Source organism: Jaculus jaculus, chromosome 3, assembly GCF_020740685.1.
Source record: "Jaculus jaculus isolate mJacJac1 chromosome 3, mJacJac1.mat.Y.cur, whole genome shotgun sequence".
Classification (NCBI taxonomy): Eukaryota; Metazoa; Chordata; class Mammalia; order Rodentia; family Dipodidae; genus Jaculus; species Jaculus jaculus.
In genome coordinates this window covers 172,468,750-172,484,630 of record NC_059104.1, presented here as the reverse complement: position 1 = coordinate 172,484,630, position 15,881 = coordinate 172,468,750, and the positions used below count along the sequence as shown (strand labels likewise).

The 15,881-nt window shown below is 41.2% G+C and overlaps 1 protein-coding gene across 1 annotated transcript; it reads left to right on the top strand.

Annotated features, from left to right (window-relative positions):
• Positions 1–5,594: 5,594 nt before the first annotated feature.
• Positions 5,595–6,557, top strand: LOC101610767 (putative olfactory receptor 52P1). The gene has a single exon (XM_004650724.2). The coding sequence runs from the start codon at positions 5,595–5,597 to the stop codon at positions 6,555–6,557; it is 963 nt and encodes a 320-aa protein (XP_004650781.2).
• Positions 6,558–15,881: the final 9,324 nt, after the last annotated feature.

Sequence of the window (15,881 nt, the reverse complement as noted above, 5' to 3'; positions counted from 1 at the left end):
CTTTTCTTGATATTCTGCCCCATCTATTTTCCACTGAACCCCTTTTTCTTCCCAACTAGTTCCACTTCTGATAAAGGACTACATGAGGCCCCATTCCCTTCTGAGGAGTTACTGGCAGTTACTGGTGGCTGGGGAAGTGGGAGATGCTTTATGCAGTCACTAAGAGGACCCTCATACTCTGGCAAATATTCCCCCATCTGTGCCCATGCAGACAACCTTAGTTAAATTGAAAGGGTCATACCCACATACATGAAAATGGACTCTTGAAAATGAGGCTTTAATGATGGTACTATTATTTTACAGAATCATTTGTAATATTGTAAGTGGCTAAATTGGGATGAAGAGAAAGATCACAGGAAGTGAGTTCATGAAATAAAAATCTCAATTCCTTGTTTGATTTCTGACATGAAGTAATTGTAGTCAAAGTTATGACAGAAGTACTGATAAGAGAGATACCGAAACAACTTTTTTTTTAATATATATTTTTTTAATTTTTTATTTATTTATTTGAGAGCGACAGACACAGAGAGAAAGACAGATAGAGGGAGAGAGAGAGAATGGGCGCGCCAGGGCTTCCAGCCTCTGCAAACGAACTCCAGACGCGTGCGCCCCCTTGTGCATCTGGCTAACGTGGGACCTGGGGAACCGAGCCTCGAACCGGGGTCCTTAGGCTTCACAGGCAAGCGCTTAACCACTAAGCCATCTCTCCAGCCCCGAAACAACTTTTTTAATAGAAGTGGCAAAAAAGTTTAATTTGATATAGAACACTGAGTAAGAGAGCGTAGATAATTGAAATGGAAAGGAAAAGAGGAACTGAGGGGCTCTAGCTTTTGGGAGTGGGAGAAACAAATTTCTGGATAGCACAATGGGGGGAGAAGACCTGGCACATGCTCCACCTTCCTGGCACCCTCTCTGAGCCCTCATCAAGCAACGGGCTTCTGGTTAACCAGAACGTGATGGGCTCTGGTCATTGTCTCATTTCTGCTAGAGGAAGATGCTAAAGAGAATTTTAAAGAAAATAGTTTTTGACCACAGCTTATGAATTTTAAAGAGCACAGTGTAAAAATTTTGGAAGAAAAAGATATAGAGAAAATTAAATGTGATTAGGAAATTCCCTATATATTCTCTGACAAAAGATATTAATGGTAAAGCCTGGCAACGAGGGTAGATTACCTTCAAATGGCAATAGTAAGTAAGGGTGCAGGACACAATTAGATTCATTCTGAAGGCAGCCTAGGGAGGAGTAGATGTTATCTTAATTCATCTTCTACAGATGAGTTTGGTAACAAATGGGACAAAAGGTGTTATGTGTGGACAAGTCAAAGGGAGGTAAATTAGCAGGTACATTTTGGCTTCCAGAAGCATAAAGAGATCTCCATGCCTCCTGATCTGGACTGTGTCTACTTCAGAACTGTCAATCTTATTAAGACTGTGGGTTTCCAAACTGACACTGAGGCTGGCAATGAGACTGTGGAATAGGAACATTTTGCCAGGAGATAATATATTTTTAGAATCCTTTCTTAGCAACAATTCAGGTTCTGACAATTTTTTGTCAAATAATTGAAGTTCTTTATATGTTCATTTTCTGTATGAAAATGGAAAGTGTTGGCTGAGAAAGTTTATAAATTCAACATGGGATGATAGCTATTGTCCTTGAGAGTAAGGGCTTTTCAAATAAATGGTGTGCAAAAATAATTGTTGATATTTGGGAACCCAGTTGAAATTAGATAACTGGGTAATGAGATCTATCAGAATTGTGAAATGTTTTGCAGGCATCACAGTAATTATGGCATGATTGATTTGTGTATTAGTAATGTAAAGGATAAAAGGAAAGAGAGGGCTGGAGAGATGGCTTAGCGGTTAAACACTTGCCTGTGAAGCCTAAGGACCCCGGTTCGAGGCTCGGTTCCCCAGGTCCCACGTTAGCCAGATGCACAAGGGGGCTCATGCGTCTGGAGTTTGTTTGCAGAGGCTGGAAGCCCTGGCGCGCCCATTCTCTCTCTCCCTCTATCTGTCCTTCTCTCTGTGTCTGTCACTCTCAAATAAAAAAAAAAAAAGGAAAGAGAGCTTGAGGCCATAAAAATAAATTTAGGGATTGAGAAAACTGGCTCAAGAGGTTAAGTATGAAGACTGAAGTTTGAATCTCCAGCACCATGGAAATGCCAGGAGTCATGGCAGCCCCCTGTCTTCCCAGCAAGCACAAGGCGGAGACAAGCAGTCACCAGGGCAAAGTGGTTAGCTAAGGTTAGCTGAATCAGTGAGCTCTAGGCTCAAGGGAGAGAACTTGCCTCAGTAAAAAAGAAAAAGAGGGTGATGTAGGAAGACACTTGACATCATCTGACTTTCACAATCACATACATATCCACCCAGTGCCTACATACACACATGCACACACACATGTACCAACATCACATCCATCACATCACAAGCATATGCAAAAAAAATAGATTAAATAGGAGGAAAAATTAGAAGACTGGAAGGATATGAATGTGTGCAAGAATGGTAATGGACATTGGAACTGTAAAACCAGTTCATCCGAGTAAATGTTTGATTTATCCAGAGGATAAGGAGGATTGAGCAGAAAATATAAGATCTATAATTTTGTCTCCTTAATGGTACCTCCCATCTCTGCCCATAGTAGCATTCCTATTCTGTTTTGTTAGCTCCAGAACCAATAAAGAGACTAGACTAAGCCATGTCTGTTGATTATTTTCTTAAATAAATGGTTATCACAGACCTATTTCAAATACTCGATGAATGGAGACCATTTTAAAGATGTGAACTATCTAGGAGCTTGAACTCCATGTAATCTTTACAGCAATTTCGACAAAAACATTAATTTTATGAGTTGGTTAAAAAGACAATGTAGGGGCTGGAGAGATGGCTTAGTGGTTAAGTGCTTGCCTGTGAAGCCTAAGGATCCATGTTTAAGGCTCAATTTCCCAGGACTCACATTAGCCAGATGCACAAGGGGGCACATGCGTCTGGAGTTCGTTTGCAGTGGCTGGAGGCCCTGGTGTGCCCATTCCCACTCTCTCTATCTTCCTCTGCCTTGTTCTCTCTCTCAAATAAATAGGTAAATAAATAAAATCTTTAAAAAAAGAAGACAATGTGGAAGGGGTGATGCTTGCCAAGCATTTTAGTTATAGTCACCGGTTTGAGCCAGGTAACAGTAAGGAAAGCAAAGAGATCTTTGATGAGTATATATAAAAACAATAATAATTGTTATAGGACTCAGATTCAAAAATGTAAACTTAAGGTATATCTATGATTTTAAAATACAAAAAAATGCATAAGTCAATTCAATATTTATAGTTCTACCATATGTTGCAAGCTATAAGGACCCTGGTAGATGGTGCAATTTGCTCAAGTACAGAATTCATTCTAATAACACTACATTTAACCTGAAGCAAAAATTTCTGGAATCCTTAGATTCTAGAGAAATGAATTAAATTTGCCTTATTGTCCCTACATTTTATGGTTGTGATTATACTTAATGACAGATTTAGTAAACTTAGTGATTTACAAAGTCTTTTCACAAAGTTATGAAAATGCATGTGTTCTTGACAGTGGAATTTTAATATAGCAAGAGTTCCAGGCCACATTCCCAGGTAAATGCCTAGTTTCATTTTCACCACTTTTTGGTCTATACGAGATCTGTAACTTCTTTTTTTAATTTTAATTTTTTGGCATTTCAAGGTAGGGTTTTACTCTAGTCCAGGCTGACCTGGAATTCACTATGTAGCTTACGGTGGCCTCGAACTCATGGCGATCCTCCTACTTCTGCCTCTCAAGTGCTGGCATTAAAGGTGTGAGCCACCAAGCCTGGCTTGTAACTTCTTTTTTGGTGCCCCTATCTGGGATGCCTCCTGCTTGAATCAGTACTGACTGTTCTCAGTGCCTGTTTAGTATGAATGCAAGGCTCCTTCTAAGTATACCCCCCATCATTTCACAAGTGCACATGTTCTCTTTAGCATGTCGTTGGAAATGTTAGTGATGGCGTTATTTATTCAGGCATTTCCTTCTGTTTTGTTGATCTTACTCTCTATCCCTTATTACATAATCTATTATACAGATTGGCTACTTATAGAAGTCCAGCAGCAATACAGATGTCCCTCTTTATGCAAACAAAGTAATAACTACTTGTGAGAATCATTAATCAAAATGATGGCCAAAGTAGCTCCGATTTCTAAATATCACTGTAGGCTGTAATACTAAGTTCTCCCACACACAGAACCATGAGCAGATGTTATAGGCATCAACTGCGCTTCTACAACCTAAAAAATGGAGGACAAAATTTGGAAAATTGAAAACAGTAGGTACTACAGAAGGTATTTTTTGGAAACAGTCACCAAGGTTCAAGAAAAATATTTGAATATAATCTTTCACAAGTATTGTTTATTAACTTTCTAGTTAGCATGAAATGAATGAATACACCTATGTGGTACAATATGCTAATCTGAGGTTAAAAATTCAGGAATCAAGGTAATACAATCTACATATGCAGATGAGTTATATCAGAAGGGAGGTCACAACCTCAAGGAATTATCCAGAAAGACATATGAGCACAACTCAGGAGATGATGAGAGGCACTGTCCTTATTTGGACACTTTGTCTTATATATTTTGTCCCAACAAAAAGGCAATCCCACTAAGGATGGCCCTCAGTGGAGTGGGGGCAGGGAGGAGGGAGATGATGGTATGAACATACGATGTGTCAATACAAAGTTTCTACTGAATTTAAAGAAAGGAGATTTCAGGATTAAGAAAGGGTATTACTACCCAAGAATGGAGCCATGAAAGAAGGATGGAACGTGAAATGAAAAGGCGTCGGATGGTGCTGACCTTAACGGTGCGCACTCCTGGGGTGAGCACGTGAGTGCGCCCCTACCTGCCGCCTGGCACAAGCGGCCTCACGATGAAAACGTGATGCTTCTATTCCGCTTTCCTACCCTTTCTTTAAGAATATCTTCCCACCTATTCTTTCTTTTTTTAATTTTTATTTATTTATTTATTTATTTATTTATTTATTTATTTATTTATGAGCGACAGACACAGAGAGAAAGACAGATAGAGGGAGAGAGAGAATGGGCACGCCAGGGCTTCCAGCCTCTGCAAATGAACTCCAGACGCATGCGCCCCCTTGTGCATCTGGCTAAGGTGGGACCTGGGGAACCGAGCCTCGAACCGGGGTCCTTAGGCTTCACAGGCAAGCGCTTAACCGCTAAGCCATCTCTCCAGCCCTTCCCACCTATTCTTACTCATTACGTAACAAAAAAAAAAAAAAAAAAAACATGATGCACACGATTGCTGAACTGTAAGTGGGAGAAGTGAAGGTCCACTACAACATCCGTTTTGCAGATGAGCAGCCAAGGGTCCATAAAGAATTGGTTGTGAGAACAAGAAAGATACTTAGAGATAGAACTGAAATTGGACTGTGGACTTCATGATCCAGAAAAGGCATTGTGTCATCCTTCTCTGGGCCCCAGTTCAACACATCATTAAGCCCCATGCCAGTCTAAGCAACCAACCAACCAACCAACCATGTCTCATTGACAGGCACCGAAGCTTTAACAACTCCCAGGCGATTCGGCCATGATCTTCAACCATTCTGGCATCATGACTTTCACTCTGATGGGCATTCCTGGCTTAGAGTCACAGCACGTGTGGCTATCTATTCCTTTCTCTTCCATGTTCTTGGCCATCCTTATTGGCAATGGTACTATCCTCTTCCTGGTCATCATGGAGCCCACACTTCACACACCAATGTACCTGCTCCTGGCCCTGCTGATGGTCGCTGACCTCATCTCCACTATAGCCATTGTGCCCAAGCTCCTGGGCCTCTTCTGGTTCAATAATGGAGACATGGATGCCCGTCTCTGTCTCACTCAGATGTTTTTCATCCATGGAGCCTCTGTGGTACGATCAGCCCTGCTTGTTGCAATGGCCTTTGACCGCTTTGTGGCTGTGTGTGAGCCGTTACGCTACAATGCGATTTTTAGCCATTCTCTAGTTGCTCACCTGGGACTGATGGCTCTGGCCAAGGGGGTGATTCTTGTCTTACCCATGCCTCTTCTACTTCAAAGGCTGACTTTCTGCCGCACGACCATTCCTCACACATACTGTGACCACATGGCTGTGGTGAAAATGGCCTGTAGCAACACCAGAGCCAATAGTATTTATGGGCTCTTTGTGATCTTGCTTGTGATAGGACTTGATCTACTGCTCATTGGCTTCTCATACACCCTCATCCTGCAGGCTGTGGTACGCCTCAACTCTCGCGATGCCACTTGCAAAGCTCTGGACACCTGCTCAGCCCACCTCTTCGTCATCCTTATCACTTACGCGCCTGCGCTCTTCTCTTCCATCGCGCACCGCGTCATCGCTCACAGCACCCCGCCCCACGCCCACATTCTCCTGGCTAACCTCTACCTTCTCCTGCCTTCCACGCTCAACCCCATCATCTACGGCATAAAGACGAAGGAGATAAGGGACAAAGTAGCCAAACGCCTATGTAGATGGCACCTACCAGTGATAGTACTTCAACCAAGTGAGTGACGAGGGCATCTGCCAAAGCCCCTGGCAGCCACCTACCACCCAGCGCTATCTCCACATGAGGTGTGCAAAGAACAGGCCACAACAGACTGATTTCCTGCCATTGGTTTTGTATTTGCAAATCTCTAATTCCCTGTTTATAACTAGTGTCTTCTTATTTAAAGGAACTTTGTGTAGTGATTTCTGTATCACACCTTAGCAGGTAATAACTTCACAAAACTGAGGAGTGACTTTTAAGTTATTGTGGATATTGAAAAATTAACAGTCAAATGGAATTTTGCCAATACTGACTAGATTACTGTGATAGTGCGCATGTATATGACTCAAATGAAGTAACCTAAGAATGTGTTGTATAGGCAATTTTCACACACTATTGAGATATGTAACATGAAAGCCTCCATCACAAGGAAAATAAAGAATCCTGATGTATGATTCAAGGGACTATTGGAACTCCATATATAAAACCACAACAGAGAAGCCTTTCTGTACAAATACTTCATGTCCTTGTTTTTTTTTTGTTGTTGTTGTTGTTGTTTGTTTTTTGTTTGTTTTTCCGATATAGGGTCTCACTCTAGTCAGGCTGACGTGGAATTCACTCTGGATTCTCAGGGTGACCTCGAACTCACAGCAACCCTCCTACCTCTGCCTCCTGAGTGCTGGGATTAAAGGTGCGCGTCACCACATCTGGTTCAGGCTCATTTCCTTAGATTTTATCTGGTCTTGAATAGAGTGAAAGACACCTAAAAACTGAAAGAAAAATACAGCCAGAATGTTTTCCATGTAAGAAAGGACAGGAAACACTCTCTAGCATGCTATGCCATTAATTTTTCTTAGTAAAATCATGTATTATTTTACTCTTAACTATGAATTTTTTCAAGTGGTAGTTTGAGAAACGTTGAGATAGTGGAAAATGGTGCAGTTTGATCTTGAATCTGTGATAGCCATCTTCATGCCTTTTTGTTTCTTGCTGAATTTTAGAGCATGTAGGCAGGATTTATACTTCATGCCATCTTTTTAAAGAGAAATTTTATAAATAGGTTATTGAATATTCTGCTATCCCTAAAATACAATTTCACTGATGGAGAAGAATTTTAGGATCAGAATGGTAAGTATGTCAATATGCCATGAAACATTAAGGAAAGTTCAGGGCAACAGATAGGGTTAGGATGTTTCTACCCTAAATCAAGCATGAGGTATAGAGAGATGGCTTAATGGTTAAGACACTTGCCTGCAAAGCCTAAGGACCCAGGTTCAAATCTGCAGGACCCATGTAAGCCAGATGCACAATGTGGCACATGTATCTGGAGTTCATTTTCAGTGACTGAAGGCCTTGGTGCACCCATTCTCTCTCCTCCTCTCCTTCTATCTCTCTCTCTCTCAAATAAATAAATGAATTAAAAAAAATAAAGCCAAGCCGGGTGTAGTGGTGCACACCTTTAATCCCAGCACTCGGGAGGCAGAGGTAAAAGGATTGCCATGAGTTTCAGGCCACCCTGAAACTACATAGTGAGTTCCAGGTCAGCCTGGGCTAGAGTGACACCCTACCTTGAAAAATCAAAATAAATAAATAAAATGAAGCTGGCTTGAGTGGAAGGGGCCACACCTGTTCCTTTCATGCCATTAATTACAGCAGAAATAATATCTGTTGAATAGCTCCATTAGCTATGTCAGCAATTTTTACATATAGTATTTTAATGATGACTCAAGGTGCATAACAATGTGTTGCAAAGACTCATTCCCATGGTGACATGGGCACTGAATTGATTAAGGCTGAAATCAAATCCTGACCTATCTGACCACACTTCCTACTCAGTCATGCCTGTGTTGTCTCTTTGAAGAAACATAACAAATGAAAAAGTCACAAAGCAACACTAACTATAGAACTTGTGGCAACCTGCTCTATGACTACCTCATGCCCTATATTAAAAATGAATTCAAGATCTACTTGGTTGGAGTATTAACAATTTCAAAGTATTTGGAGAACTAAACATCTCTTCCTTTTCCATTTGCTCTCCATTTTAAATGCCTTGACACATTTCAGTTTTATTTCTACTCTTCTGAGATGTATTTCTATATACATGGGCTTTGATGAAAGGAGGTACTCAGGTTCCATTGTCAGGCCTAAGATATGCACAGATATACATACACATGTATGCTGTGAAACCATATCATATTCCAGCTACACCCAAAGGTTATACCTAGGCTGGTATAGTCTATAGACATTCTTCCTCATTCATCTAGTTTCTGCTTGTATTGTAATTAAACACACATTATACATGTTTCAGTAGAGTTCCTAATTTTCATTATGCCATTCTTAAGAATGTATATTAATTATTAAGCATTTCCAGAAGTCAATTATAGAGTGACTTGGACCCTCCTAATACTGTCAGTTAGCCCTTATAATTTTCAATATGCATGCCTGTTTTGTTTCTTGTGAGCTTGAGAATGTGCCATCTTTGTTATACAGTGGTCTGTCTGAAAGTCAGGAGAGAAGGAACTTGCTTTTGCAAAATTTTTTGCATGTCTACAAGGTCTAAGCAAGATTACTGAATCATTCTCTTTAAATGCATCCACCTTGCTGGGCATGGTGGTGCATGCCTTTAATCCCAGAATTTGGGAGGCAAAGGTAGGAGGATCACTGTGAATTCAAGGCCACCCTGAGACTTCATAGTGAGTTCCAGGTCAGCCTGGGATAGAGTGAAACCCTACCTCAAAAAAAAAAAAAAAAGGAAAAATATTCATCCACCCAGATATTAATGTCTTTGTCATAGTTCCAAGATTCTAGGTTTTATCTACCAAGAACCTGTATTATGCACATCAGAACCACTTTAGTGTAATACTCACTGTCAGTGGAGCCTTGTGTCTCATAATTAAGACCTTAGTCTACCTTCCAATTTTACCTACCTGTCCACTGTGGGTGATGAAGATCTCTTCATACAATACCACTGCACCTCTGGTTTTAATATGCATGTTAAACAGTATGGGTTTCCTAGGCTGCTCAGAGGCTAGGGCTCAGTTCCTCATAGCGCTGCTCTGTGTCCATTGCTACTTTTTTTTGACACTCTATGTACTGTGGATGTGGAGTTGAAGTCATTTACCATCCCTAGTAGTGCCCTGGCAAAGTTCCTGAGCTACGTGCCAGCTCAGGAAAGTAATGGTATTTTAATATTTTTTATTTTATTTACTTATTTCATCATTTTCTATGTGCTTAAACTTAGAAAATCACTTTAGTTCTAAGGGTTCCAAAGAATTTGAGGTCAACCAAGCAAACATCCCACCAATATATTTCCCAGCCTCCAGCAATGAGCCTCCTTTGGCATCCTCTCCACACTTAGCCATTGTGGAAGGCATTTTTTTGGTGAAAATTCAGTGATGGATTTTGAATAATGAGTTATATCTTCTAGAAGGTTAGTCTCTTTGGAATGGAAGCTCTGTGCATCATGTTTAGACAGCCTCTCCATGACACAGACTGGAATTTGGAGAGCAAGTGTAATCATCCCTCACACGATCATACACACTCTCATTCTTATTCTATCTATCTATCTATCTATCTATCTATCTATCTATCTATCTGTCTGTCTGTCTGTCTATCTATCTATCTATCTATCTATCTATCTATCTATCTACCTACCTACCTATCTATTTGTCTATCTATCTATCTATCTATCTATCTATCTATCTATCTATCTATCTATCTATCTATCTGTCTATGTATCTATCTATGTGTCTATGTATGTATCTATCTATCTACCTATCTACCCATCCATCTGTCACCTATTGATCTATGTATCTATCAATCATCTAGTGATCTATGTTTTATCAATCTATCATCTATCTATATCTATCAATCTATAATCTATCTATCATCTATCTACCTATCATGTATCTATCTATATCAATATATCTATTTCTGTCCTCCCATGAATAGTTGGGACCAGTCTGAATGTACTCCTTAAAGGCAGAGATCATAAAACTTTTATATAAAGTTTCAGATTAACATTTCTGGTTTTGCAGGTTATGTTGCCATAACCTTTCACTGGGGTGCTAGAGCAGGCACAAATAGTACATAAGTAAATAAGTTTGACTAGGTTCCAAAACAAATTTATTTTCAAAACAGACAGAGAACAAACTGCCAACAGGTCCTAATTTCCTGGTCCATGAACTAAAGCCACAGAATCATTTATAAGAATGGGAAATTGGCAGGTGGAAAGAGGAACAAAATTAGGTCATTTGCAGAGAAATGGCTGGAACTAGAGCCTACCACATTAAACACTATAAACCAGACTCAGCAAGAATATTATGTTTTCTCTCATATGTGCAATCTGGATTCAAATAGAAGTATATATGGGTTGAAAGTAGAAGGGAAGAATGAGATGGAAAAAGAGACTAAGAGGAGGGACAAAAAACAGTAATTAGGAGAAAAGCAAGCTCACACGTAATCTCTTATGAATCTAGATTTAAGAATATACCTATGTGAGATATGTGTATATATATACACACACACACACACATATACATACATATATATATAATATCTATATCTGATAGATATAATGATAGATTATTGATAGATAGGTAGATAGATAGACAGACAGATAGATAGATAGGTAGATAGATAGACAGACAGACAGACAGGTAGATAGATAGATAGATAGATAGATAGATAGATAGATAGATAGATAGATAGACAGACAGACAGATAGACAGACAGATAGATAGATAGCAGGGTCTCACTTTAACCCAGGCTGATCTCAACTCACTCCGTAGCTCCAGGCTGGCCTCAAACTCATAGAAATCCTCCTATTTCTGCCTCCTGAGTGCTGGGATTAAAGTTGTGTGCCACCATGCCATATTTTATGAAAATATAGTGGGAGCAACTTGGAGGGAAGAATGAAACAATACAAACTGGGTGTGGTGTCGCACGGCTTTAATCCCAGCACTTGGGACGCAGAGGTAGGAGAATTGCTGTGAGCTCTAGGCCACCCTGAGATCACATAGTGAATTCCAGGTCAGCCTGGGCTGGAGCGAGATCCTACCTTGAAAAAAAACAAAAAATAAAAATTAAAAAACTAAAGTACAAAAAGTTAAAAACAAATAAATAAATCCTTTTCACAGAAGACATGTAAAGATTACTATCTATGTAAAGGATGTGTCTTCCTTAAGTTCAGAATTTGCGATATGCTAAAACTTAAAATATTCTGTCACCAAACCTGTAGAGAGCCTTGTAGTAGCACGGCTCCAGCCCTCCCCTGCTCTCCAGCACACAAGCTCGCCTGCATTCTGCTCAAGTATGCCTTGATCAAGTACGCAATATTCCACTGCTCACTGGTAGTGGGCACATTTGCTGTGTGCTCTGTTTCCTCCACGTGCTCTCACATGAGTTTGGTGGTGTTGGTGTTCAAAGTTCTGTGACATACATTATCACAGGTAATTTGCCCTACCACACTCTCATATGCAGAGAACTGATGTCATTATTTTATTTCACAGACAAGGATTGCCTTGCTTTTAAGTTACTGAGACCAAGAAGGTCTCCAATGTCCTGGTTTCTTTGTCCAAGGCCAAACATCATGGTGCTAATTCTTCTATTGTGACACACGTTTACCACCAGTTAACTCTCCCCAAACTGAAAGTATCTGCCATTTCCTCCTCATACCCCCCAACCAATGAAATATCAAACAAGTTTCTGACTAGGGCCAAAAAGGATGGGCTCCTTCCTCCAGCATATATATTTGGTCACCTTGTCCTGAAACTCCTTGGTTTCACTCTGTAAATAATAGGATTGAGCGGGCTGGAGAGATGGCTTAGCGGTTAACCGCTTGCCTGTGAAGCCTAAGGACCCCGGTTCGAGGCTCGGTTCCCCAGGTCCCACGTTAGCCAGATGCACAAGGGGGCGCACGCGTCTGGAGTTCGTTTGCAGTGGCTGGAAGCCCTGGCGCGCCCATTCTCTCTCTCTCTCTCTCTCTCTCTCTCTCTCTCTCTCTCTCTCTCTCTCTCTCTCTGCCTGTTGCTATCAAATAAATAAGTTAAAAGAAATAGGATTGAGCATTGGCAGAACAAGGAAGTAGGGGTTACCAAGGATGGTGTGGACATGTGGTGGAATACCTCTGCCAAAGCGGTGAGTAAGAAAAGAGAAGAGCGAGGGGGTGCAGGAGACAAGCATGACACAGATATGTTGGTGCACGTGTTCACGGCTCTATGGAGGGCTTCCTTAGAAGACAGGTGCAGGATAGCCTGGATGATTAGCACACACGATGAGGGAGATAGAGGGAGAGAGAGAGAATGGGCGCGCCAGGGCTTCCAGCCTCTGCAAACGAACTCCAGACGCGTGCGCCCCCTTGTGCATCTGGCTAATGGGACCTGGGGAACCGAGCCTCGAACCAGGGTCCTTAGGCTTCACAGGCAAGCGGTTAACCGCTAAGCCATCTCTCCAGCCCCCCATAGATCCTATTGACTGTGGTGTCCACACTACCAACTTCACTACAGCCATATGCTCACAGTAGGTGGTGGATGGCAGGACGGACATGAAAGGGCACGTGCTGGAGGAGGATAGGCATGGGGAGGATAAACAGGATTGCACCCAACAAGCTCAGTAGGCCAATGCATCCAATGCGACTATTGGAAAGGATGGTGGCATAGCCCAAGGGCTTGCAGATAGCCACGTTTCAGCTGGAGAGCCAAATTCTACACTGTAACTAACTGTGAGTTCTGTCTCTACACAGGTCCTGTAGAGAGAATTCTGTGAAACTTGGCTATCAGAAAGAGGGAAGCAAGGGCAAGGAAAAGTGAATGGCGAACTGAATGTTCTGTGATGTCCATGGAATGATCCAGATGTACTGGAGGACAGGCATGTGCCCTCACCCTGTTGTTTCCTCTGAAGAAATCCATGGTTCTAATGACACTCAGAAACTCTGGCCTTTTGTAATCTCTTTCCTGTGTGTGTCCCAAGGTGGTCCTGACAAGTGAAAGTGGCAGGTAGGTATCGATGACAGTAATGAAAATGAATCCTTTCCTGTAGCTCTGTTTTCTCACTTAAATCCACAGACCAGACCAATCACATTCTTTTTTTTTTTTTCTTTTTTTTTTGGTTTTTCGAGGTAGGGTCTCACTGTAGCCCAGGCTGACCTGGAATTCACTATGGAGTCTCAGGGTGGCCTTGAACTCACCACAATCCTCCTAACCTCTGCCTCCTGAGTGCTGGGATTAAAGGCGTGTGCCACCATGCCTGGCCCCAATCACATTCTTGAATACAACTTCTTCAATAGGTTTTCTTGAGGACTATCCACTAACGGTCTGTCATAACCTCTATTATTGCCCGAGGACTCTTCCCTCTTCAGAATAAAATATTTCAACTTCATCCCTTGGATAATCACACTAATGAAACAATATCCCTGCTTGACACACAGTAGACATATAATAAGTATCTAGCAAGTTAATAATGAATAGGCAAAAATAACTAAATTTATTTCTTCATTTCTAAGGATCCAGATATGGTCACTTTAAGAGCTCCTGCTCTAGAAGTCATTGCGCTGGAAGGAGCTGTATAGGCTTCTGGGAAAGAAAAGTCATTAACAATTTTAACCAGCAACGTGCCCTGAAAGCTAGATAGCCAGCCAGGAAAGGTGTGTCCACTGGTCATTAGTGGCATGACTGTTATGAGGGTAGCCTATTGAGTTCTAGTTGTATCTGAGTCTGGCTTCATGGGAGGGAGCTCATGCCTAGTACTGAAAACTTAGTCAGAAGCCTAAGGTTGGGAAAATCATGGTCCGAAGGGGGAAGCTACTGTGATCGCTTTGCTAAGTGAATGGCCTGTGGTGAGAGAAGCTTCCTCTCACAGACGGTGGTAAGCACTGAAGAGCATCACTCCTCATCACAGCACTGAGAATCAGAGACTACTGAGGGCGCAACACTAAAGGAGACGTCTCCATCCCACCCTCCAAGGCTCATGATGAAAAAGGTGAAAATAATGTAAGAGACAGAGGAAGGGGAGGAGTGCTTTGTAATAATGTCTTCTGGACATGATGTGGTCATTGCATTTATTACCCCACAGTGACTGTGTTACCTGCACAGGGCCTGCATAATATTGGGCCCATCGATATTTCATCATGGATGAGGAAGGAGGGCAAAAAAGACATCAAAATAGAAGAAGGATTATTTGGAAAGAGAGGGTTCAATAGAAGGGTTGATTAAAGAAAGGAACAAAATAAGATAATGAAAGAGATGATGGTCAAAATATATTATGTGCATTATGAAGGTTTTCAATTAAAAAAAAAGTTAAAAAAATTTTTTTTTCTAAAAAAACAGGAAATAAAGAGAAGATTTGCTGTCCAGAGTCCAAAGCCAGGAAGGTAAAGTCATGCCCTCTGCTGCCCAGGCTGAGTCCACCTTACCTCAAATTAGCTAGGGCCTATGTGACTCTGAGCACATAGTGTTAATTAAGCCTGTCTTCTCGCAATACAGAGCCTTCCATTCTCTCTCATGAATCCATAAGATCAAGACTCTCCCTTTGTTCTTTGGAAGCTGATGCCCCTCTCTCAGGCTTCAGTGACCCTGCCATACTCTTCCATGTTCCATGGCATACTAGCTCTCCTCAGCCTCAGGATCCACTTTCTCTCTTACTTAGAGACCCCATCATGCTGCCTGTGGAATGATCCCATACCCTTCTAATAAAGCTCTAATTCTTTTTTTTTTTTTTTTGGTTTATTGAGGTAGGGTCTCCCTCTAGCCCAGGCGTACGTGGAATTCACTAGGTAATCTCAGGGTGGTCTCAAACTCACGGCAATCCTCCTACCACTGCTTCCCGAGTGCTGGGATTAAAGGCATGCACTACCACACCCGGCTTAAACTCTAATTCTGATAATTAATCTCAGCGCATGTCTCTTGGACGAGTCTCCCTCCTTTTCTTTCTAATAGCTAGAAAAGGCTAAACTGTGTCCTAATTCATGAGCTCTGATTCAGTTTTGCTTTCTCGAATATCTCAAAACTTCACATACAACTGTATATTAAGATTATTCTTTCCTAAGCGAATTAATAAAACTTGATACAAATCCTAACAAATGTCATCAATTTCTATTGGACCAAAAAAATTGTACAAAGACAATAATTAAATTCAGTTGAAAGAAGATAATGACAAAATAAATGAGGACTTAAACTGGTGGAAATAAAAATTTGTTACAAACTGCTGTGCGCTAAGTAATAACGACACAGGGCCACAATAGACAGGTAATCCAAACAGAAGAGTGTCAATACAAGGCTCAAGTCTATAACTAGCAGATTATGTAATAAAGGCAATATGACAAAATGGAGGAAATACAGACAATCTAACTATAT

Coding starts and splice junctions, on each gene's coding strand:
- LOC101610767 (XM_004650724.2), top strand. CDS start 5,595: ATGATCTTCAACCATTCTGGCATCATGACTTTCACTCTGATGGGCATT.